The 26,249-nt window shown below is 37.5% G+C and overlaps 2 protein-coding genes and 1 pseudogene across 3 annotated transcripts in view; 2 read left to right on the top strand and 1 right to left on the bottom strand.

The window, feature by feature from the left end:
* The window catches only part of Fkbp15 (FKBP prolyl isomerase family member 15), a 69,062-nt gene extending 68,800 nt beyond the window's left edge, over nt 1–262 (bottom strand). For both annotated transcript variants that reach the window (XM_063260516.1, XM_063260520.1), the window contains exon 1: nt 95–262. In XM_063260516.1, the coding sequence (XP_063116586.1) occupies nt 95–147 (53 nt within the window). In that variant the 5' untranslated portion in view covers nt 148–262. The remainder of the gene's footprint in view (nt 1–94) is intronic.
* A 72-nt stretch (nt 263–334) lies between these two features.
* The window catches only part of Slc31a1 (solute carrier family 31 member 1), a 62,105-nt gene continuing 36,190 nt past the window's right edge, over nt 335–26,249 (top strand). The window contains exon 1 of the mRNA XM_003463793.5: nt 335–558. The gene's annotated coding sequence lies outside the window, so the exon portion shown is untranslated. The remainder of the gene's footprint in view (nt 559–26,249) is intronic.
* On the top strand, nt 23,462–23,620 carry LOC111755203 (U2 spliceosomal RNA; annotated as a pseudogene).

Genomic DNA, 26,249 nt, shown 5'->3' with positions numbered 1-26,249 from the left:
GGAAGTTGAGGTGAGGCCTGAGAAGAGATCTAACCCATACAATCTTCCTTCGGTTTCAGCCATTCCCTCTGGACCACGCATCTCTGCTACTCACCCGCCGCTCGGCGACAGGAAGTCGGTGTCGTCCTCGTCCCCGGCACCGAACATAGCGGGCTTTTCCCCGAGGCGCAGAAGAGGCCGGCTGTACCCAGTGCCTGTCACCGCACACGTCGTAAAACGCCGCGGCGGCGTGCTACTTTCCGGCAGGGCAAACTCTCTCACCCTAGCTCAGTGGAGAGGAGACGGACTCTAAAGAAGGTGGAGCAAAGGCAAATGAGAGGTCGAGCGTCTTGTGGTGTAAGGCCTCTCCAACGCGACGAGGGGGCGGATTTCCGAGGATCTGTGCGTGGATTGGTCAGCGAGTCGAGGGGGCGGGAAAGAGGCGGGAACACGCGGCCTCTAGCAGTGGTGGACACGTCGAGCCGGACAGAAGTGACGGGGGCTTCTGAGGAGTCCGGAGAGGGTGACAAATTCGGGTTCTGAGAGGGAGGAGTCTGTGGCTGAACTCTACTTGGGAAGGTAAGGCCTCCCCGCCCCCTCTCACCGCGCGGGAATGGGACCGACCTTTTCCCTCCGGACGAGGACCCTCCGCCGCCTGTCTCTGCTGGGCGGAAGGAGAAGGAGCTCGGGACTGGAATTCTGGAGACGTGAGCCTTGGCCTGGCCCCTGCAGCAACACAGTTGGGTGACCTTAGGCAAGTTGATGGACGCCTCTGCTTTCCAGTGTGTGCAGTGGCCCGTGTGCCCGGTGTCTCCAGGTGCCGGTTTGGTCGAGAAGCTTTTAAACCTCAGAGATCATTGAATCCAATCTCAGTCTCCCCATACTCCCAGAATTTGCAGATAAGGAATAGAAGGTACTAAGCACTATGTAAGTGCTTAGACAGAATAAAGGACAGGCTGGGGATAGATTCCTGGTCCTTTGATACATGATTTACCTAATTGGTGAGTGAACGAAAACCTTACTAGCTGTGAACACTGTTGTTTTTTGGAGTAGTTATTGCTCCAAAGGAAAGATCCCTTACTGCATGCAGTTCACGCAGGTAAAGTCTTGTGGAGGGGTGATAGCATTTTGGAGGTGGAAAAGCCCCAGTGTAGCTCAAGCTCAGGCCTGGGTTTTGCTGAGTTTTCCCGCCTAGGTCCTAAGTCAATATCCATTGTGATCGACTTTTTTGCCTCCAATTTCCACCGTCTTTATATTTTACATAAGTATCTCTTTCATTAACCTGGTGTCATTCTTGGCACAATTTTGTTTGATGTCTAGCTTAGCCAAGCAGATAGTGTCCTAGTGTAGCGTCCATTTGCACCAATCTCACTAGAGGAATTTCACCCTCGGGTTCCCCTCTCAGTCAAGCTGGCACTACAGGTGTCTCTTACCTGAATGTTTTAATTTATCTGCATGATACTGAAATGACTGGTAGCTTCCTCCTAGGGGACTCTGTACCGTTTGTCATTTACTCTGTTGAGGTTTTTATTATACTTTGTATTCTACTAAATTGTAAGCCTCCTGACCCACAATGGATTCTCATAAATTGTTTATTAGATTGAATAATAGAATTTACTCTTATTTCCTTATTCCTTAATTAACTTGCCTGTCCCCCCCCCCCCCGTGTGACCCAGAGAACCCTCCTATGGCTCTTGTCTTTTATAGGTAGCTTGTAGAAAGATAAAAATGCTATAATGGCTGTGAACTATCTGGGTAGCATAGTTTCTTTTTGTTAGTTGAAGGTGATTGTACTGTTGTCTAAAATTCTAGGGGAGGAGGTAGTGAGGAATACAATACCTAGAAATATTATATGTAACTGTAATTTTTGTAATTAAATTGTTTCTCTGTTTAACTGAAGATAGGCCCCTTGGTCTGCTTCTTGTTTATTTTACAGATAAAGATGGTTAAAACAGCAAAAACTGACAATGTTAAAACAATAATGCACAAGAATATGACTTGTTGTTGAAGCTCTGTTAGAATGTGAACTTCATTACCTCTCAGTGGGGGGAAAAATGAACTGGATACATAGCCTCCCTAATCCTTCTTCACTCCAGCATGGAAATATTTTCATGTTGATTTTTTAAAATGTCAAGGAAATATTTGAGCTCTTCCATTCTTTTTTTTTTTTTTTTTTTTTTTTTGGTGGGGAAGGCTTGTCATTTTTTTAGAAGGTCTCCTTATGCAGTTTAGTATGGCCTTGAGCTCACTTTTTAGGCCAGGCTGGTCTCAAACTCACAGCAATCCTCCTGCCTTAACCTCTCAAGTGCTGAGATTATAGGCATGCACCACTACACTCAGCTCAAGTATGAGTTTTATACACAGGTACACCCATACTAGTCTCAACTGCTTTTTAAAATTGATAAAATTATAAATCAAGTTACATTATAAATATGGTACACGGTTATGACTCAAATAGAGGAGATTAGTATAGTGTTCTGTTTACTCATACACTAAAAGCAAAAGAATGCCAATGTTCAAAGCCAGGAGTGGGCCAGGCATGGTGGTGCACACTTATAATGTTAGCACTCAGAAGGCTGAGGCAGGAAGATGGCGAATGGTGAAATCAAGGCCAGCCTGGGCTATGTAGGGAGTTGAAGGCCATCCTAAACTACATAGTAAGACTTTGTCTCAAATAAAAAATAAACACTCTCCCCCAAAAAAGGAACAAAACACAAATCTGGGCATTGTGGTGCATACCTATAATCCTAGTAGATGGAAGCAGGAGTGTTGTCTGTAGGCCAACCTAGCCTACATAACAATGTCAAGATCAGCCTGAATTACATAGTGGTGCCCCATCTCAAAAAATAAAATAACAACAACAAGCCAGAGTACAGTTCAAGAGCTCTGATCGGAAAGCCTGCAGTTTGCTGAGTGTTATATGTAAGTCAGTTTGCTGAGTGTTATATAGGATAAGAAAATGCCTTCAAAGAGATTATAGTCAAATAGAAGGTAATTAGAATACACAAGTAACCATAAAGAGGACAAACCAAAGTAAGTAGTGTAAGAAGAAATTAATTTTAGGATTTCAAAGGAGGAAGAGATCATATCTAGTCTGAAGGAGATGATAGAGTTAGCTAATGGGCTTTGAAGACAAGTAGGATTTCAAATAGATGTAAGGAAGAAGGGCTTTCCGGGTTGAAATGGCTGCTTTGGCAAATACATAAAGGCAAGAAAAGAGGCACAAATTCCATACAAGACAGGAGTTGCCCTCATATATTACAAAGTTAGGACAATGGTTAACTTCCCCTCGAAAAACTTAAAGCAGGGATTCACATATGTGTTCGTTACTCACATATTTTATACTTCTAACTTAAGATACAAAAATTCTTTTCCATTCTTTTAACCTGAGCCTTCAGTCTTTTCTTGGTGTGTGGGTCTCAGGGATTATCAAATGACATCCCAGTTTTATCTCAGCCTGCTGTCTGTTTCAAAGTTTTACTGAAATAGCCATGTTCATTTATTTACATATTGTCTATGGCCACATCTTATAAAACAGAATTGAGTACTTACAGCAGAAACCACATGGCCCACAAAGCCTAAAATGTTTATGCTATTTGGCCCTTTACAGAAACAGTTTACCAATCCCTGACCTATATCATTTATGGTTCTTTAACAGAAAGTGATTAAAGTCACTTGCAGTGAGTACAGAATCTTTCTAGGTGTTTATAAAATTTCCTCCCAGCCATTATAGTGACTCTCCCACACCTAACAGCAGACTATGTGTGTCTGTGTGATTCACCTTTATTTTTTCTAAGTATTTACTTGCTTTTCATAGAAAACAACTACTATAGAGACTAATGTTGAATTAGTAGTGATATTCTTCATCTCTAGAGTTAAATCACTTTGCTACTTGTTATGTTGACCTTGGGCAAGTTGCTCAGCTTCTTCCTCTGTAAAACAAGTATAATGATAGTATCATTTCCTAGGGTTCTTGTGAAGATTATTAGGTAATTCACATAAAGCACTAAGAACAATGCCTAGCAGGTAGTAAGTACTGAATTAGTGTTAGCTAGCATTTTTCCTATCTATACTTCATTGATTTACATAGTACTAAGTTAAATTATATATGTACAATAGTAATCACAACTGGCCTACATTGTTCTGCGAACAAACACAACTGACAACCTTGATGAGAATACAACTTCACTGAGGGAAAGAGTGTTGATCCTGTGATACTGGAGAATAGTCTAGCAAGTGTATTGTCTGTTAAATTGGTTAAGAGAGTGGGATAGTTTACAAAGAGTATAATAATATACTCAGAAAAGTTGTATATTAAAATTGAATTGGACTCTCACAACCATATCTTTCAGATACTTCGAAGTCTAAGATGACAAGTTTGCAGTTAAATCAGTAGGAAATGAAAATTTTCATTCTAAATGACATGACTAATGTAAAAAAAATCAAATGGCTTAGGAATTTATCAAGTGAAAACAAATAGTTTGCATAGCTCTACTCCATGTGAGAATCCCTTCATTGTTATTTTAGTAGTCTCTTAAGGGGTTGTGAAGATTAAATAAGATAAAGAGCATTTAGAGCACTGTTACTAAACTGTTAGAAACTTCAGTCCAGCTTCTCTTTGGATTATAATCTCAAATTTTAATTGAGAAAAATAAAGCTTCCAGATTGAGGATGAATAAAATGAAATGACTGCTCCGAAGGGAACTATTTATACTGACTTAGAAGAGACTCTGATCCATGAGTCAGTTCCTTTTTCCTATTTCCAATTTGGCTGTTGATTCTTTAACTTTCCCCCCAGAAATGCTGCAAGAGAGAGAAGATGGCAGTTATCAGTTGAAAATTGTTTACCGTGACCAGATAACTTGACCCAGAAGATGTCAAATAAGTCAGCATCCAGATAGCGCTGCCAATTGGCCAAGCAGGTGTGACTGGGGAGCGAGTAGGAGAGCAGCAGCAGGCTGCTGGTGCCTGTTCTTGCACGTGCAGGTCTTAGCGTAACAAAGCCATTTGAAAACTCACTGCTCTCCTGTAGCTTGTGACTTATGTATGAAAAGTCGTCAGAAGTCTGATCATTAACCCATTACAACAGGCAGTTTATGCCAAAAAGAATCTTATAGTAGGCACTGGGAAGGAAATGCTTTTGAAGTTCTATTGCTTTGAGTAATATCATTTCATGATTTAGGTAACATCCCCAAGCAGGGTAGGGGGCATCCTTAGGAATGCAAACCCCTGCAGAGAAGGAAAGGGTTGGAAAGGATCCACCCTACCACTTTTCCTTTACACAATGGCCCTAAGCTTTTGTACACAACTTGCTTTTGTAGATTGAGGACATTATGCAATACAGTATAATGGGATGGAAGCCCGCTTCTCAAAAGTAATTATGACAAATTGTTTGGAAGGAACATAAAGAGAGCAGAATGCTAGTATCCAGTGACATATTAAAGAACCTACTTTACCAATGTTGTCTTTCCCTGAATAGATAGTAAAATTATTCTACAATTGTGATAAATGTTTATGTAATTTTAAAGCAGTTTAGAGCACCTAGAATTTAGTTATTCCATTATGAAAGAAGAGTGCTATACCTATGTGCCCACAAACCCTCATTCCTCAACCCTACCTCTTCTGTTGCCTTTTTAATCAACACCCATGTTTAATCAACTCTATGCATCTCAGATTATTTTGATTAATTACATGTTTTCCTCTTCCATCAGATTGGCTTCTTTAGAACAGGGATTCACATGGTACCTGCATTCGATAAATGTCAAATCAATGAATGAGTGAAATCCTTAGGGTCACACAGCTAGTAATTCTCGAGAGCTGGATCTCAAACCATGATCTTCCAATTTCTATCCCCATACTTTATTACCTACCACTCTGTGCATCTGCTTTCTGAAGTTTTTGGAGTTTGTTTGTTTGTTGTGCCCTGGTCTCACTATGCATTTCAGGCTGGCCTCGAACTCGGCAATCCTCCTATTTCAGCCTCCTGAGTGGTGGGTTTATAGGTGTGTGCCACCGCCACATGGCTTCTCTCTGCGATTTTTGAGCAAGTCTTTATTTTCAATTGTATTCTCTTACTGCACTTTCATTAAATCATGCTTCATTGATCAATGTTTTGGTGAGACATAAATTCCTATTATCCCTGCATAATATGTTTAATTGTATTTTCCTACTGAGTGGGAAAAAAAAAAAAAACAGTTCAAATGTTTTTTAGTCTCCACCTTACACCGTATTAGTTCCCAGGCATGTCAACAACATTTTTGTCTAGACAGTTGAAATCCTATGTATCTAATGAAAACTTTAAATACTCTGTTTTGATTATACCAAAAAGGTAGTCAAAGAAATGCTTTCTAATATATATGTATTTGGCTAGCTGGTATTTTTTTAAAATCAGACTATAAAAAGCTACATATAACTGTGATGGCAAGTCTATGGAACTTGTGCCACAGCAGAATGTTTCTATCATTAAAAGCTCTATTGCATGTACTATAGGTGACATGAAGGTGAGCCCCATTTGTGACTTGGATGTCTCCAACATTATTTTTCCTATCTAAAAAGCCAGTAAGCTGGGTTTGGTGGCTCACACCTGTAATCCTAGCATTGGGGAGGCTGAGGCAGGAGGATTGTTGCAAGTTCAAGACCAGCCTGGGCTACAAAGTGGGCTCAAGGTCAGCCTGAACTGCATAGTGAAACCCTATCTCAAAAAGACAAAAAAAAAAAGCCGGTAAAATATCAGTAATATTTCACACTTAATATACCTTACAGTGAAAAATGTTCAGTATACATTGTTTTGTTCAATCTTTATAAGACTGTGAGGTTCTCAGTGTAGATATTTTTATGTCTATTTTGCACTTAAAGAAACTAGTCTCATTGGCTTTGGGTGATTTGCTTGGTATCACTTGGCCGATAGGTGCCAAACTTGGTTCAAGGCCTCCCACTACTGTCTATAAAACACTTGGAAATCTTTACATAAATCACACTAAAGTAGTCGTGGTTAACAGACTGAAAACCTGTCAGGACTACAAAAGGTCCAGAAAGAGGAGTATGAAAGGGTGCATCTCGTGATTGCATTATTCCAGGATGTGGTTTAGCTAGCAATAAAGGATATCAGAGAGGTGGAGTATAGTAGCTGAAAGATCCACTCCCCAGTGGACTTAGGCCCTTCTATCATTGCATAACTAAAAGTCCTTTTCAGTTTGTTTGTTTGGCATATCAAATTTGAGTTGTGCTATTGGACCAAGCAAATAAAAGGTTTCCTAAAGGCCTTTGTGAAGTGTAGTTGCATACTTGATCTTCTTTGTACAGAAAGGTGGGAGTGGGCAAGAGAAATAAGAGCTTCTGTGTTGTTTGCCTCCAAAATAGGATATGTGAAGCTAGAAACTCCTTCTGCTTAGCTGCTTTCTGCCAAACCATCTGGAGAAATAGGACAGTCGAGAGAAATAGGACAGTTGAGGAAAGAGATTAAAAACTTAACATTTTAATTTTTAAAAGTACAAACAATATGTATTGCAAATTTTTACAAATTATTGCATATAGAGCACCCTGATTTGTTTTATTTCATGATGTATATATCTTGGAGATCATTCTACATCAATTGTGTGGAGCTTCCTTGTTCTTATTTATAGCTATATTCTCTTTTGTGGAAATATGATTCGTCTAATCAGTGCCCTATCAGTGAATACTTAGGTTGTATTTTCAATATTTTGATATTACAGGCATTTCTGCAATGAATAACTTTGTACACATAATAGTTTACACACGTGCAAATATATCTGTAAAATAAATATTTAGAAGCTGTCTCAAAATTGCATTAGACTGATAGCTAAAGACTTCTAGTTCTCATCTGTTAAAACTTTTATTCCAGTGAGTAGTGAAAGAGATGAAAAGTATTTTCTTGGAAAATCTTGATTTTTATATCCTATTTTTCAGAAACTAAGTCTTAAGTAAGGGCTATATATAGGTAACTTCATCAAAATTATGTTGAATTGTACACTGTACTAAAGTCAGTCTTGGAGATTTTTTTAGTGCTTTTCTGTATGCCATTGCTCAAGAGCTAATTTGCAAAGTGAATATTATAGGCTCAGAACAAAGATGATTGTCTCCCAACTATGTTTACCAGTACTTACCTAGAAAAAGATCTGCTTTTAATACAATCAATATAGGGCATGAAAATTAAAAGATAAAGTCAGCTTAACTAATATCTGTGTGTTTTCAATCTTCCAAGATGTTTTGATAATTATGGAGTATGTAGGAATTCAGCTCAGCGGCATAAGCGCCTGCCTGGCAAGCACTAGGTTGTGAGTTCGATCCCCGGTGAAGAATGCAATACCATCACAGTCACTTGTCTTTTTGAGAAAGTAGAGATATAAAGTAGATCAAGATTATGTCATCCCCTCATACTTTTTTAAGCACCGAATTGTCCTTTCTTCTCACCTCCTTACTCTCCTTCTGGTTGTCACGAGCCATTTATGAAATTGCTCTACAATAACAGGTTAAAGCCATGGCTACTGTCCTTTTTGTATCTGAATTCCCAATTGCCCCAAAGACAGAGGAACTTGATAAATACTTACTGAACTGAGTTAGAGTAGATGTCAAAGTGATCCGTTTTCTCCTTTGCTGTATTCTTGATTCTTTTTTTTTTTTTTAAATAGGTACCAGGGATCGAACTCATGACTACACGCTTGCAAAGCAGGTGCTTATGCCACTGAGCTAAATCCCTAGCCCCTCCTTTGCTGTATTCTCAAGTGTTACATCCTTCGTTTTCCCTACACAATCTTGACAGACCTTTTTACTCATTCCTTTGCATACTTAGTGTGGTTCAGGAAAAAATAAGAGACTAAGTAATTACTGATCTTGAAAATGAGTATATGTCTGTATAAGTAAATGTAAACATGTCTTTCTAGCTCCCATTGCCATTCTTGGTGCTGTAATCTAAAATTTGGAAAATTATTTTTTTGTGTGTGTTTAGTATGGTATACTCACAGGAAACAGCATAGAACAGTTATGGTATACTCACAGGAAACAGCATAGAAATGTACAACTCAGACATGAATTTTTATGCTTACAAATCTCGTTTTGTGTGTATAAAATCATGAAGATCAAGGTAAATATTAGATGAATATGAACTCCTCATATACCTGAATTAAACTACACATTTAGAAGACAATTTAATTGTGTTCATTTTGCTTATTTTAGAATAAATTTTTCTGTCCCGTGTTTTATGCATTTAATCTCCGTTAAAAAGTTGTGATAAGCTCTGTGATAGGAGATAACTTGGTTCATTTTTGGACTATACCTCCTTTAGGAGATAACCCAGTTCCATTTGACCCACCTATTCCACTTCTGGGCATATTCCACTTCTGGGTACATTATACCACAGTGATATATGTGCACCCATGTTTATAGCAGCACAATTTGTAATAGCCAGGATCTTGGAAACAACCTAAGTGCCCATCAACTGAGGAATGGATAAAAAAAGTTGTGGTATTTTTATACAATAAACTACTCAGCTATAAAGAACAATCACATTGAGATATTTATAAATAAATGGATGCAACTTGAGGCCATACTCATAAGCAAAATAAATCAAACTCACATGTATAAATACCATATAGTCTCTCTAGTGTAAGAAATGGTAAGAATACGTAAGATTTTATGGTAATCATGATTCCCCATTACACTGCATTTAAGCTTTCTACTGTTTTCATTCATTAGTTGGAATGGTTTTACTCTGTTTTGTTTGATTTTATTATCTGTGATGGTCTGAACAGTTACTTTAAAGAAAACAAGACATTATGACAGGTATTGCTGATTTAATATCATCTTGCTTTGAAGTCTTACCATGCTTTTGTTTCCATTGGTTCTATCATGTTGTGTCTTACTGGATTTTAAAATGCATGATAGTATGAACAAATTTTTTATGGAAAATGAGATATTGTAGTACTCATTGTTCATTTTCTGTTATTTGGTTCTGAATGTCCTGTAATACTTTCATTCTCTTGAATAGTTTTATACTATTTTGTTATGTTTGATATTATTGTGTGTGAAGGTATGCTCAACTATTTCAAAGAAAGAGGCATTATGGTAGCTACTGTTAATATCCGATTGTCTTGCTGTAAAGTGCTATATTGATTACATTTTCTGTTCTAATCTGTTTTGCTCTGTCCTCTTTTGTGTTATTCTCTTCGAAATAAAAAAAAATTTTTAATCAGTGTTGTAGTCAGGGGTTGTACACACAGAACAATTCAGATGAGGACATGGAGTTTATAATATTTTTATAATGGTCACTGGGAGTTAACACCAGAAAATGCAGGAAATTTATCCACAACACCAAAGACATAGATTATTTAGTCAAGGGTCTAAACCCCACAGCACATGTGCCACATGAGTCCAGATAAAAATTCATAGCTCAGGACAATGCCTCCCATGAGTCCAACTGGAGGTCCAGAGCCCACAAGAAGGACTCACACCAGTCTCTTTTATGGATCCGTGCCGGGAAGACACAAGGGTCAGCGGTGGAAGCCAGAAAGTCTATGCTAGCAGGATGAAGGAGCTGTGCTAGTGGGGTGAGGGTTCTATGCTGGAGCCAAGAAGTTACACTCACAACAAAGAGCAGGGCTAGCCTGAAAGACACCACAGCTGTCCTTAGCGACACGGAGGCCCCGAGCTCCTCCGACCACAAGCATAGTCGGGTACGTGCAGGAAGCAGCGTGACGAGTTCATCCTGGAGACCAAGCAACACATGTCTTCCCCTCCGGAGCCAGGAAGCAAGCTCGATGTGAGGACCAAAACTTCTCCAGGAGAACCAACAGCTCAGACAGCAACTCGTAGGAGAACCCACAATGTCTTCTTAACCCCTCAATCCCTCTCCACCTCTCTTCTTCTCCACCTATTTATCCTGGCAACCCTCCTCAGGTGGAGCATCTTCTCTCAATGCATGCTGATGTAATCCAACTGGCATTAAATTGACCACCAGTTCTCAAACCATAACAATCGGTACCAGGGATCGAACTCACGACTGCGTGCTTGCAAGGCAGGTGCTTATGCCGCTGAGCTAAATCCTCAGCCCCTTAAAATAAAATTTTAAAAAATTTTTAAAAAGTAAGTACCTAGAATTCACTTATGCACCTGTGGAATCTGCAAACTGAGAGCAACAGAGATTAGAAAGATGCAGTAATCTGTAGAGGACAAATCAAGGACTTGGGGATTTATATCAATTTTGGAAAGAAGAGCACATTAAAAATAATGATTTATGAAGGACTTGCTATGTTTAGGCGCTGCTTAAGTAAATGTTTCAATGCACACCCATGAAGAAACAACCTACAGAATGCAAAAAAATTTTATAGCTATTCCTCAGACAGAGGACTATTATCCAGACTATACAAGGAACTGAAAAAGTTAAATCATCCAAAGTAAAAGACCCAATAAAAAATGAGCTAGAGGCTTCCACCTTGCATGCCCAGCCTGAACCAGCCAGTGCTTGATAGAACTCTAATCATGAACCCCTTTGTGACCTCAGACCACAGCAAAAACCAGAAATGGCACTTCAAGGCCCCCTCATCCTTGCACTGAAAAATCACATCTTCCCCTCTTTTGAAGGAACTGTGGCAAAAGTACAATAACCATTCCATGCCCATCTGCAAGGACGATGAGGTCCAGGTGGTTTGAGGACACTACAAAAGACAGCAAAATCAGCAGGGCAGTTCAGGTGTACAGAAAGAAATATGTCATCTTCAGCCAGTGAGTGCAGCGTAAGAAGGCTGATGGCACAACCATTCATGTGGGCATTCACCCAAAGAAGGAAGTTATCACCAGGCTAAAACTGGACAAAGACAGAAAAAAATTATTGAATGCAAACCCAAGTCTCAGCAAGTTGGAAAAGAGGCAAATGCAAAGAAAAGCTTGTTGAGAAAATGTAGATGTGACTGTAACTCATCCTGCAGTCATAGTTTAATGGGCAATATCTAACCTAGGGATACAGTTCAGCAGCATAGTGCTTGCCTGGTAAACACAAGGTCCTGAGTTGGATTCCTGATATCCAAAAATAAGTAAGTAAATAAATAAGATTCCATCTTACTCTGGAAAAAATAGCAATCATCAAGAAATCAAATCATTAACAAATGCAATAATGGCTATAATGAAAAAGGAGTTCTCCTATATTGTTGGTGGAAATGCAAACTAGTACAACCATTGTGGAAATCTGAAGATTTCTCAAAGAATTGAAATTAGAAATTCCATCTGACTCTGCTATTCCCTACTGGGTATCTTCCCCAAAGAGCTTAAAGTCATCTTGCTACAGCCGTATTTGCATACCAATGTTTATAACAGCACAATTCATAATAGCTAAATCCTGGAAGCAGCCTATATATGCATCAACAGGTGATTGGATAAACAAAACGTGATATCTATATACGTTGGAATACTGCTAAGCTATAAAGAATGATAAATCTGAGGCATTTGTCGGAAAATGGATGCACCAGAAAATGTAATGTTTAGCAAAATGAATCAGACACATGAGCTTAATATTGTATAGTATCTCTCATTTGAGTGAGGCAAAGTACAAACAAAACTATATAAGATGGGTAGAAAGAGACAAGGAAACTGGTCTCATCCAATAGTGAAAAATGGTCCAAGGGAACAAGAAGAGGAGTGTATGTGTGTGTTTGGGAGGGTTAATGAGAGTAATTAAAATATACCACTTCCAAAAACCTAATAACTCCAATCAATATAAACAGTATAACCCATAACATGTTCTAAGACAAAAAATATCAATAGGTTAAAAAAAAGGTGACTGAGGAACTATGGGAAGGGAATGAAAGGAGATTTTAAAAAAGTAGTATGTGCATGTAACCACTCCCCAAGCTGATTGTAAACTTCATGAATTACAAACGTGTTAATAAAATAAGATACAGATAGATGCTGTTGTTCACACTCTTAGAAGAAACTAACTCGCTCTCTTAACACCTGTGCTGTTGCCTTAGTGAACTGCCTGAGGGAGTGATACTCTCAAAACAATACAATATGATGTATTGTTTTATTATCTTTATTTTAGAACTGAGACACAGAATTATTAAGTAATTTGCCAAAGCGCCCATAACCAGTAAGTACAGTTTTACCAGTTAGAGAATGAATATAGATCACTTAGGTATTTGGCAAGTCACTGTAACAAAGGGAATATATCTTTTCTGCTCACAACTTCCTTCTCATTGTTTGTTTGATTGATTGATTTTGGTGGGCTTGTCAGGATCGCAGACCAAAATACAATGTCAGAAATGCAGTTTTTGGTTAGGGCGAGACCCTGGAGTGCTCAGCTGGAAGCAAATCTCCCCCTCCCCTCCAATGCTAGGGATCAAATTTTTAAATTTAGAGCCACATTCATGTTTGACAAGTACTCTACCACTGAGCTACATTCCCAGCACTGGGAGCAAATCTTAAAATCATTAATTATGTTAGGAATTACATGCCACAATTTTTTCACATTAGAATTAAATTCACCTCTCTAAACCGCAAAGATGAGTGATTCAGTATTACATTCCATGTTAACATAGAAGGTTGTTCAATCATTAGATGGTAGTACATGTAAATTTTAAGTGAATGTAGGCCACTTCTGTGCTTTTGTTGCAATTTCAAAATAAACAAATGTTATATTTTAGTTTCTTGTAGAGTCTTGGCTTTCTTTTTTGTTTTTTGTTTTGCTTCCTTTTTTCTTTTTTAAGTACTCACTTATTAAACATCCAAATCTTAGATTTTGTGTATAGTATTCCCCCTGATCTTGTATCCCTGAGAGATTTGTTCCAAGACCCTGGCAGGTGTCTGAAACCACTGATTACCGAATTCTCTATATATTTTGTTTTTTTCTATTCATTCATATCTGTGATAAAGTTTAATTTATGAATAAGGAACAATAAGAAATTAACAATAACTAATAGACAGTTATAATATGTTAATTAAAAGTCTGTTTCTTAAAGAATATCTTAGTGTATTGAATTCACTCCTCAAATCACTGAAAGCAAAATCATAAATGGATAAGGATTATTGTACTATGTATCTGGATTGCATAGCTGTGTAATTCAGAATTGTGGTTCTCAAGTTTTAGAGTGCGTGTTAATTCCTATGTACCTTGATGAACATCTAAATTTTGAGGCCTTATTTCCTAAATGATGACTCACTGAAATGGTGCAGGGTTTGTGTAATTTGTTATTTTCAGGAAAACTCCCTGGTGATTCTGATCCAGTCCTTTATTATTATTATTTTTCCTTTTCATTTGTGTATGGTACTGGGAATTGATTGAACCCAGTGCCTTCACACTGAGTACATCACTTGCCCTTTTTAATTTTTTGTTTTGAGTTAGGGTATCACTAAGTTACCCAGGCTGAGCTCAAGCTTGCAATTCTGCCTCAGTGTCCAGAGTGGTAGGATTACAAGTGTGTACCACTATGCCTGGCTTGATCAATGCTGCCCTTGGACTATACAGTACTTTGAGAAACAACTGATTTAGCAGGAAAATAATTAGCATTTATTATCTACCATATGTGTTATTAATATGCCAGGAGCTTTCATGTGTATATTTACTTATGGTATTATCAATGAGAGATTTTATTTATCCAGTTTTATGGGTATCAATCTCACAAAGTTTTCAAAGATGTCAGGACCCTTAGTAGTCAGCTGTCTAACTTCAAGGACAGGGGGAAGGCTCTTGCTCTTGCTATTTCTGCTTTGGCAGAATGCCTCTTAGAGAAACTGATTATTTAAGATTAGTAAATTTGAAAATGATAGATGCTCTGAAATGTGTTTGATAAGTAAATGGTAAGGCCCCTAAAATGTGAGAATGTCTAAAATTTATCAACTTTTTCACAGTCGCAGTCCAAGGCACAGTCTGCCTTAGAAAAGGCAGATATGCATTTGCTTCTCATTAAAACTATTATATGGACCTAAACTTTTCTAACTGAATAGGCTCTAATCATGAGTTATTTCATCTCTTGACTAAGGGAACAGTGATCAGAAAGGCTAAATTACCTAATGTAATATGAAAATCATAACTAAAATTTCTAATCTTATGTTTTTCAAATTGTAAGCATTATAAAGCTTAAAGTAAGACTCCAAACCATTCATTGACTGAGAATTATCCAGAAAACTGTTGAGTCAATAGTTGGAAATCATAACTCTGTACCGGCATTTAGCCTTTGACAATTCATACAAGGCATTACAGAAGTGATCTGAATTTTAAAAAAGTAGAATAGATATTGACATTTTTTTTAATCGGTACCAGGGATTGAACTCACGACTGCCTGCTTGCAAGGCAGGCGCTTATGCTGCTGAGCTAAATCCCCAGCCCCAATGTTGACATTTTTATGAATTACTCTCTAAAGTTCTGTTTCTGACACTGCAAATATGTAGAATGGTGTTTGAGTAAAAGCATGGTGAAATGAGTCCTGGGGCTCTATTTTCATCTCACTTAGAGCCATGTGGAGATAGGATAGCCAAAAATAATGTGGTCAACAGTATTAGCATATATGTGTCATAAGCATGGTATAAATTACTGTAAGACCACAACTACTCCAGTGATAGGTAGCTCCTTCTGGACAACTTACTGACAAGAATTTCATGTACTGGACAGAATGCTTGAATAATTTGAAGTTGCCTTAGTCTGAATGTAGAGACTATTCAGCAGTGCCTCGCAATAGGAATATGTCTGCATTCCTTTCCAAGCTTCTCAAAAAAGTATTACTGTTTCCTTATCTTACTTTTTCTAAATTGCCTCCAGAAAGCAGAAAAGCTAACTTTGTTTTAAGAGACAGGGACACAAGATAGTTGTATAGAAGTACTATACCTCACATAGTATAAAAAGACTGTATTGAGAGAAGAATCAGAGCCCCAAGGACTGTGTGTTAGTTACCGTCTCCTCACTGCGAAACAGTACCTGACACCCACAACTGAAAGGAAGAAACATTTATTTTGGCTCACAGTTTATAGGGGTTTCAGTCTGTAGACCACTGGCTCCAAGGCAGAGGGCTGTGACAAAGTAGAAACAGTTCATGACATGGCAGTGAGAAGCAAAAAGGGATCAGTGGAAGAGGGAAGGGCATTTCCTTGCCCTTGTACTAACTTCTAATAATTTATTAATCTGTTTTTTTCTCTTCCTACCTGCCCTTCCCCATATAAATTTGTTCTTTCCCTTTCTTTTCCTACCTTTCATGTTTTACTTTGTTCATAGCAATTATTATAAATTGTAATTAAGTATACCTACCCGCATTTATTTGCTTACATATTTAATAAAAATTTCTTCCTCTGAAATAGCTCCAGAAAGGCAAACACATTGACTTTTGTCTCTGGTTTCCCATAGGTAGACACTGAAACATACATGGATTTTGTAAGAATTGTTTGTTTGTTGAGACAGGGTCTCATATAGTTGAGTTTGGTCTTGAATTCACAATCTTCCTACCTCAGCCTCAAAAAGCTGAGATTCCAGGAGGCTGTAAAAAGATAGAAGTTAGTTTCTTGCTCTCTAGGAACTTGTTGTTGTATATATAGTAGTTTTTTAATCTTATATCTTGATGGGCGTCATAGCGTATGCTTGCAGTCCCAGCACTCAAGAGGCTGAGGTGGGAGGATCATTACAAGTTGGAGGCCAGCCTGGGCTAGAAACAAGTCAAGACCAGCCTGAACTGCATAGTGAGTCCCTGTCTCAAAAAGACGGGAAAAAAAATCTTACATCTCAAGAACTAGAAGTTTAAATTTCCATGAGAGAAAATTGCTAGGGAAATTTAGAAAAAAGAGTCCTTCTGTTAGGAATTCAAGAAAAACTCATAGGAGTGACATTTAACAAACCATTAAGAGTTAGAGTGTAAATTCACAAGGGCAAGAGCCATGTTTTAGCTTTCTCCTTGATTTTGGCACATTATAATGCATGATAAATATTGAATAAGTAGTGGCAGGATTAGTACACATACAGAAAATAGTTGGGAAAGGAATGCCAGGAAATTACACAAGCCAACAAAGGTAAATAAGTGTCAGAATGTTAAATTTATTCAAGAAAAGTGAGGAGATCAATTTTAAAGGAAAACATGAATGAATGTGAAGAGGATTGAGATGAGACTGAAAAAATAAGTTCAGAACAGAGACTTAAATGCTTGATAGGAAGCATAAAATCACTACGTTAGTGTCAGAGGGAGGATAAGATACTAAGGTTTGTCTTTGCAGGCAGAAATTTGTTCCTGGTAGTACAGCCTAAAAAGCAAATCACAGATTGAGAAATACAGGCAAATAATAAGCGTCTGGAGTACTGTGGTGGACTGACAGCTGGTAGGCAACTTTTAACACCCAGCTGAACTGAATCAAGGTGGTGCTCGGTGTGGATGGCCCACCTGAGGATCATTACCAACATAAAAAAAGAGCACTGAAAATGAAGAAATGGTAGTATTGGTTCTCCTGTTGCCATTGGTCCTCGTAGAGTTGCTTGTTGAGCTTCTTTCCTGATACGAACTTGGCTGTTCTCATCATCAGAGGAACTTGGAACATTGTTGTTGCTGAGAATGGCTGCAATTCACTTTGGGGGAGCTTTGGTCCGTCCTTTAAGCATTGCTTCCTGGATCCAGAGGGTAGGAAATACGCTATTCAATCTCCAGAAGCTTGTCACACTGGCTTCCTGAAATGAACTTGGCTGTTCTCATCATTAGAGGAGCTTGGGACCTCATTGTCACTAAAGGATGGCTGTGGTACTTTTCAGAGGAGCATCACTTCCTGGCTTCAGAGGAGAAGATACATGCTATTCCATCTCTATAAGAAGCTTATCACTCTGGCATGCTGGTATGAACTCAGCTGTTCTCATCGTCAGAGGAACTCAGGACCTCACTGTTGCTGAGGATGGCTGTGGTACTTTTCAGGGAGCCCTGGTCCTTTGAATGTCACTTCCTGGCTCCAGTGCAGAACTCTCAGCCTACTAGCACAGATCCTTCATCCCACTGGCAGAGACTTTCTAGCTTCTACCACTGACCCTTTCGGCTTTCATAGTGCAGATTCATGAAGCAGACTTGCATGAGACATTGTCATGGGCTCTAGGTCTCCAGTTGGACTCATGGAGGGGATTGTCATGGGCTCTAGGTCTTCATCTGGACTCATTCAGGACATTGATGTGGGATCCAGGGCCTCAGCTGGATTCTTTGAGTCTTTAGTGTATGGACAGATATCCTGCACGTTTTTTGTGTTTGATACTTTGGATGATTATTATAAAATGATTCTATACATTATGTGTTCTGTATTAAATTGTTTTCCTTGAAAGCCCTGACTACAACAAGTACAAATACTACTTTACCTTGAAATACTTGTTCTTTAACTCACCTCATCACTGGCAAATAGCAAGATTCAAAATCCTGTGGAAAATTTCTCTATGTGGCATGGCTAAAAAGAGAGTATTTATGTTCCTGGAAGGGAAAAACGTATTTACCTGACAAGTCCCTAAAAGGTATTAGAATGCTTATTATAGAATTTGTTTATTACTGAAGTGTTCCATGCAGTGACTGCTAAGGTATTTCCAATTCTTAGTGAGATTCTGAGACCCACAAATTAAGAGACCAGACACTCAGATTTCAATTTTAGGTGATCTCCATATAGATGAAGAAATGTCTCATTTACCTTTTTCCAGGCCTAATTCTTTAGAACTAGACATTTTTCCTTAGCAGGGTCAAGAAAGAGTAGCATCCAAGAGGTGCTCATTAAACACCTCCAGTTAATGAAAAGAAATTTTAGAGATATAACTACTTTCAACTGATTGTTTTCCTCAGTATCATTCTGTTAGCATGACAGTAATAGGCATACATTGAAAAAAATCATTAAATTTTTAGAAGTAATTGGTGAAACCTACTCCCAGTTAGAATTACTAGGAAAGATACAATGTGAGCTGGGTACAATGGTGTAATACCTACTTCAGGAAGCTGAGGCAGGAGGATCATAAGTTCGAGCCCAGCATGGACAACTTAATGAGGCCCTCTCTTAAAATAAAAAATAATAAAAAGGGAGGTGAGGATGCAACTCAATACAAAGGCCCTGGATTCAATCCCAAGTACAAAAAAAAAAAGCACAGTGTGCTATAGATGTTTAAATATCTTTGAGTCTCACAACTAGGCTTTGGATGCTCACTGTGGATGAGCTGCCTGAGGATTGTTGTCTTGTTGGATGATGATGAGGATTTGTTGCAGTAGGGATTTTAAGGCTGGGTAGGCCAGTCTGAAGAAACATTATAAAAAAAAATAACAGCAAAACAAAAAAATGCGTGGGATATGCTGTAAGATCACTAGAAACTTGAGCCATCAGACAAACAGGTTTGGCTGGAACACAAAGTACATGTAGGCAAAAAGGTATGCTGGGATGTTTGTCTTGGAAATTTGTGATTTCAGACCAAGAAAGTTGATAGGCAAAGGGAGAGGTTAATAGGTGCTGAAATTTTTTGAGCAGGTAAATATAATAATGTATTAGATAGACGGTTATTGATGTGTCATATAGAATGGATGGAGGACAGAGTAACATTAGGACAACCCATACGTATAATAGAGCTGCTAATGGTGAAAAGCAGAGAGAGACTGCTGTTGGAGATTAGGAAAAGTGACTAAAACTGACATTCAAGGATTTAGAAGGTGACACTGGGACTAGAGTAAGGCAGGCTCAATGGAGAATAAACCCTGCAACTAGGGGTGAGGATACCTATCTTCTAGCAAAGGTACCTCGGCTCTAGCAAAGTAACCTTTCTAGTATAGGTTACTTAAGCTCACTGTGCCTTGGTTCTTCTTAGAAAGAGAGATATGTAAGAATAAAATATTACTGTTAGATTTATAGGAAGGAAATGCCATTTTTTCTTATCACGTCATTTTTCAGGTTCTATGCAATTCTTTGTTTGGTAGGTATACAAAGCAAAAATACTTTTAAGTTGATTTTAGAATTTTCTCTGTTTACTGTCCTTTCATGTGTCATTTGTCAAAATTTAGGGGCCTAGGGAGTTAATTCATTTGAAGAGCCTGGACTTGACATTTCAGCCCACCTAAAGGTCAGTTAGCAGCAAGTATACTTTCTCCTCTTCTTCCATTTTTAGATTTGTTTACAGTCTCTCCTCACAAGTATTATTTTTTTTTCCTTTAAAAAACTGCTATTAAGACAAATTGTCAAAAAATGTAAACATTCAGATTCTTCAGAGAGCATTGTGGTTTCAGACTCTAGGATTTTAAAATGAATGGTTGCAACTAGATGAATTTGTCCAAGTTTTTTAGAGGTTGAGGTGTTACTGGGGATTGAACCAAAGGAGTGCTGATGTACATCCTCCTTGTTTTTATTTTTTTTTTTTTTTTTATTTTTGGAGATGAGAGTCTTGTTAAGTTGACCAAAGCTGGCCTCAAACTTGTGGTCCCCTTGCTTCAGCCTCCTGAGTAGATGGAAGCAGAGTGCCACACCACCCAGCCAATTTGTCCAACTCTTTTTTTGCTGGGGGGAGAGTGGGGAATGAGACAAGGTGTCTCGCTGTAGTCTCTAGGTTGGCCTAGTCTGGCCTCAAATTCACAGTGATCCTCCTGCCCGACCCGCCAGAGTACTGGGATTATGGACAAGTGCCACTATGCCTAGTGTGTACAACTCTTTTTTTTTTTTTTAAGAGAGGGTAAGAGAACATAGATACAAAAAAAAAAAAAAAAAAACAAAAAACAGATGAGACAAACAAACAAACAACAAAAAAAACCAATACAGGCTTTCAAAGCAAGATGATAGAAATTTAACAATGATTGTTACATTGCATATTATCTTCAAAAGAGTTGCTTAAATGACCAGATACAGACACACAAATATGATCTAATCATATGAGTATTAACTGATCTTTTCCAAGAACTAATAGAATTAGTAGTATAATTATCTTAGCTATCTTATGTGTGTGTGTGTGTGTGTGTGTATATATATATATATATATATCCAAATTTATACCTTTTGTCTTTTCCCTTCCTTCTTTTCTCCTTTTCTCTACCCCAGTTATTTTTTTTCCTTTTGAGAAATGTCTTACCCATTCACAATATTAATTGTAGATTTTGGATCTTATTTACTCTTTCATTTTCTTACACTAGGGAGACCATATGGTATTTACACATGTGAATCTGATTTATTTCACTTATGAGTATGGTCTCAAGCTTGATCCATTTACCTATAAAAGTCTCAATGTGATCCTTCTTTATAACTGAGTAGTATAAAAATACCACATTTTTTAATCCATTCCTCAGTTGATGAGCATTTAGGTTTTTTCTATGTTATTACAAATTGTGCTGCCATAAACATAAATCCATGAATTGGAAAAAATTTTAGTCAACTGTCTCTCAAACAAAGAACATCTATCTAGAACATATAAAGAATTTTTAAAAAAATCAGACTCTTGAATTTCAAAGACCCACTCCAGAAATGGGCATCTGAGATGAATACACATTTCACAGATGAAGAAATACAAATGGCAAACAAATACATGAAAAAAATGTTCAGCATGACTGATCATTAGAGAAATGCAAACTAAAACCACACTGAGATTCCATCTCACTCCAGAAAGCATGGCTAGGATCAAGAAAACCACCAATGACATACGCTGGAGGGACTGTGGGGGAGAAAGGAACTCTTCTGTACTGTTGGTAGGAGTGTAGACTGTGCCACTGTGGAAATCAGTGTGGAGGTTCCTCAAAAAGCTAGGATTGGAAGTCCCATTTGACCCCGCTATTCTGCTTCTGAGCATACTCCCAGAAGAATTGAAAACATCATACCACAGTGACATATGTGCACCTATGTTTATGGCAGCACAATTTGTAATAGTCAGCTCTTGGAAACAACCTAAGTCCCCATCAACTGAGGAATGGATAAAAAAAAGTGGTGGTATTTTTATATAATGGAGTATTACTCAGCTATAAAAAAGGATCCCGTTGAGACTTTTATAGGTAAATGGATAAGACCTGAGACCATACTCATAAGTGAAATAAATCAGATGTGTAAATACCATATTGTCTCCCTACTGTAAGAAATGGTAAGAATACATAAGATCCAAAATCTATTGTGAACGGGTAAGAAATTTCTCAAAAAAGAAAAAATAACTGAGGTAGAGAAAAGGAGAAAAAAAGGAAGGGAAAAGAAAAAGATATGAATTTTAATGTACACACTTAAGACAGCTAAAATGATTGTGCTACAATTCTATTAGTTTTTGGAACAAAACAGTTAACGTTCATCGGATTAGATCAATTTTGGATGTTTATATCTGGTAATCTGAGTAACTCTTTTGAAGATAACTATGCAAAATAACAACCTTAGGGTGTTCCCACCACCTTGATTTGGAAGCCTGTATTGTCATTCTTTTGGGCTCTTTGTTATTGTTATTTGTGTTTTGTATTTGTGTATTGTCTTTTGTTTCTCGCTTTTCTCGTAATTCGTTTTCTATTCTTTTCTTTTTCCCCCTAATACAGAAAGAATAGATGTATGTGTAGGCTTATACTTCTCCTATATAGCCTAGAACTTCTCCTAAAGAGTTTACAAGAATTGATTTTATTGCATGTGAAGGTAGAAACAGTTAGTTTAAAGAAAACAAGACATCATGGCAGCCATTGCTGATTTCGTATCATCTTGTTGTGAAGTCCAGTAATGCTTTTATTCTTTGCTTAGATTAGTTTTAGTCTGTTTTGTATTATTTAATTTCAATATGTGTAGGTATGGACAGCTATTTTGAAGAGAACAAGAGACATTATGGTAGCCATTGTTGATTTTCCTGTTGTCTGGTTTTGAAAGCCTGTAATGCTTTCATTCTTTTGTTTTGAATGGTTTTATACTATTTTCTCTTGTTTGAATTCATTGTGTGTGAAGATATGGACAACTCTTTTGAAGAAAACAAGAGACATTGTGTTAACCACTATTGATTTCCTGTTGTCTTGTTTTGAAGTCCTGTGTTGATTGCGTTGTTTTGTTCTGATCTGCTTTGTTGTTTTGTTTTGTTTTAGTCTCAAATAAAATTTTTTTTAAAGATAGAGCTATTGAATAATTTCTTAGCACATCCATCAGATGGGACTATTATGTAGCATTCAGATTCATTAAACTGGTATAGAGAGAATTGAAGTTTGCCCAATGTGTCATTAAAACATTAAGGAATTCATTTGTCTAAGTTGCCAGGAGAGCAGTTCAGAAAAAAGAGCAATTTATTTCTGCAGACATTTCTTATAATCTCCTGCTGTGTGTAAGATATTAATTAAAGGGCTGGGGGTTTAGCTCAGCGGCATAAGCACCTGCCTTGCAAGCAGGCGGTCGTGAGTTTGATCCCCGGTACCGATAAAAATGAAAAAAGACCAAAAAAAAAAAAAAAAGATATTAATTAAAGAGAACAAAAGTTAAATAAATAAGGCAAGGCTAAAAAAAGGCGGGGCTTACTATCAAATAGAAGAGAGAGCGAGAGGCATTCTTCTCTCCTAGAAACTGAGAAATAATGTAGAATACAGTTTAGATCACTTCTCGGCCTTTTGGCTAAGATCAAGTGTAGAATACAGTTTAGGCACTGAGTAGAACTATGTTAATCATATAATTTACTGTTTTTACAGTTAAAAGTGAAGCTCTAAAATAGAGGATAATTTGCACAATATAGCATTTATTAGCTGCATCTCTCATGTTTAAACTTGTTTCTTTTCTTTATATTTTGTTGCTTGTATGGTAATGGTATGGCTTATTCATGTTTGTCTCCCAGACATAAATCATCTAGAGATTGGACAGTGAGCATTTTAAAAATTAAGTTTGATGTTAGCTTTCTCTTGAAAATAATAGCTCTTGGTGGCTAATAATTCATCATGTAATTGGTTCCTCTGGGATCTGTCTTGCCCCAGCAGGTTTCTCATCTCCTTTGCACAAGGTGAGCAGCTTAATAATGTAGAATGATGTGAATAGATTCATGATAGAAAAAAAATAGTTACCATGAACTAATATCTGGAAATAAATGGTTTTTGTTTTTTTCTTATGAGAACCAAATCGTGGGTTTGCTTTCTATCTTTTCATCCATACGGTTAAGAGTAAGAGTCTCAGGGCAGCTCTTGAGTTACTATTATTTTTGCTAAAATAGATAATTCTGTGTGTGTGTGTGTGTGTGTGTGTGTGTGTGTGTGTGTGTTACTGGGGATCTATTTTTAGCCATGAGCTTCCAAGTAAAAGAGCCACTCCCACTAATTCATAGCTACTGTTCTCATTATTTTTAAATTTTGTCAATTCATGCAGCATTTCTTGTTTGCCTAGATCATTGGCCACTCATAAATGAAGACTATTTAAGTTTTAAGTATAACTGTTTGAAGTAGTGTCCCCTTTATGTGTCTGGCAGTTGGTTACTTTTGATGTCTCCCAGGAGTCTGATGTATGAGTAATTCAGCCATATAAATCCTGCTATTATTTGAACATTTAGACTGTACATAATTTTCTTTCTTTCCTTGAAAAATGTTTTCAGGTACTTCTGTAAAGATTATTTGAAGTGGGAGTTCTTGCTTTGGTGTATGGTGAAGAAAGAGAAACTAATGTAGTAATAATGATGATTGGAATGTGCAAATAATCACTAAATTAATTGTTGGCCGGATATGTATTTGTCAGCCCAACCAGTGCTATGAAGAAAAGCTAATGAGAATGTATAGATAACTCCCTAGACTTTTAATTTTCAGCAGAGGCAAAAAAATCAGAGGATAAAATGGTAGCCTTTATTTTGTTGGAGAATTTTGTAAAAGATAAAAATCTAAACATCCTGGTGGGGTGGAGATAATGATGTTTTGGATTTCTGGGGATCATTCCCCTGCATTGTGACTGCCCTTGGAAGCCTACAGTTGTTTTCTTTCTACAGTTTTCTTTCCTTGAAAACTGTTTCACAGGTAATCTGTGAAGATTATCTTAATAGTTCTCACTTTTTGAATGTATATAATTTTAAGGTCTTTCATGTTTCTTTTCTTTTTCTTTAAATGTCTTGTTGACCTGAACTATTTTCTCACCTCCTCTACTGATCATTTTACTTGCTGCTTTTAATATAGTGATACAACAAAACTTTAGGAGTCATGTTTCTGCCATTTCTAGCAGAGTCCTAAGATTTACTTAACCCTAATACCCCTTGTAGGAGAAATTGATAAAAATTAAGTATATTTGCAACCATTGCACCTCGAAAAAAGCATAAACCAACCAAGCCCCCCAACCATGAAAGGACAGAAAGAAAAAAAAATGTGGTTATATATAGTGTATGAATATAATTATATGTCCCTTTGGCTAGTTTGTTTGTTTATTTGGTTGGTTGAGATAGGGTATCACTATGTAGTTCAGGTTGGCCTCAAACTCACCATGTACCACAGGCTTGTAGTGATCCTCTTGCCTCAGCCTCCCTAGTACTGAGATTACAGGCAAGCACCATCACACCCAGCTATGACCACAATGTTGCAAATCAGTTTAATAGGTATGTAAGTCCAGATCCCAGAGAATGGAACAACATCATAGCCCTCAAGGAGAAGGGCCTTCTCCCTTATACATTCATCAAATTATATTTTTCCCTCCCATTTACTAGGAATTATTACATTTTTTCCAAGCAACTCCAGCATATTGGCTTTGGTACTTGGTAAAGTACAGATAGATACTGATGCCCTATGTATTACTATTTATTTATTATATATAATAGTATATTACTACTGTTTATTTTATCAAGGTTTCCCCCTTATTCCATTGTCTTCACTGCTTTCCTCCCCCAAAAGGACAACTTAAAAGTGAATTCATAAATCCATAAAAGAATTTTAAAGTTCATCTACAGGAAGTTTCACCTACAATCTCTCTTAAAGAGTTAAAATGTGAAAGATTTAGAAAATGTAAAGCAAAACATCTACCAATTGCATATATGTCATCAAAAGGCAGATTGACTCATTTAAACTAGTTTCTTGATCACTGGACATAGTTCAGAAGCCTAAATCCTGGTTTATGGTGGAGTAATGCCTTTGACCTTGAGTTTGCCGTATCTGTTTTTGCCAAAAGCTTAAGCCACCAATCATAAGTAATGGCTACAGAAAGCAGAAAAACAACTAGATTTCTCTTCACTTTCTGTTTTTATAAACCTCAAAAGGAACATGAGCCTAATCGTTTAAAGAATAAAAACCTTCTTCCTTATCTCCCTTATCATGAAAGTCAGGAAAGACTACAGGCAGTCTCCAGAAGAATCCCCCACAACTCCAGATTACACCTGCTAAGCTATGAAAGAGGGACCATGTGACAAATGTACGACCACTTCTGTATAG

Source organism: Cavia porcellus, unplaced genomic scaffold (assembly GCF_034190915.1).
Source record: "Cavia porcellus strain 051 isolate PalLab524CR breed Dunkin Hartley unplaced genomic scaffold, mCavPor4.1 scaffold_1, whole genome shotgun sequence".
Classification (NCBI taxonomy): Eukaryota; Metazoa; Chordata; class Mammalia; order Rodentia; family Caviidae; genus Cavia; species Cavia porcellus.
Note: the sequence above shows the minus strand (reverse complement) of the source record. Positions and strands in the feature narration are given on the sequence as shown.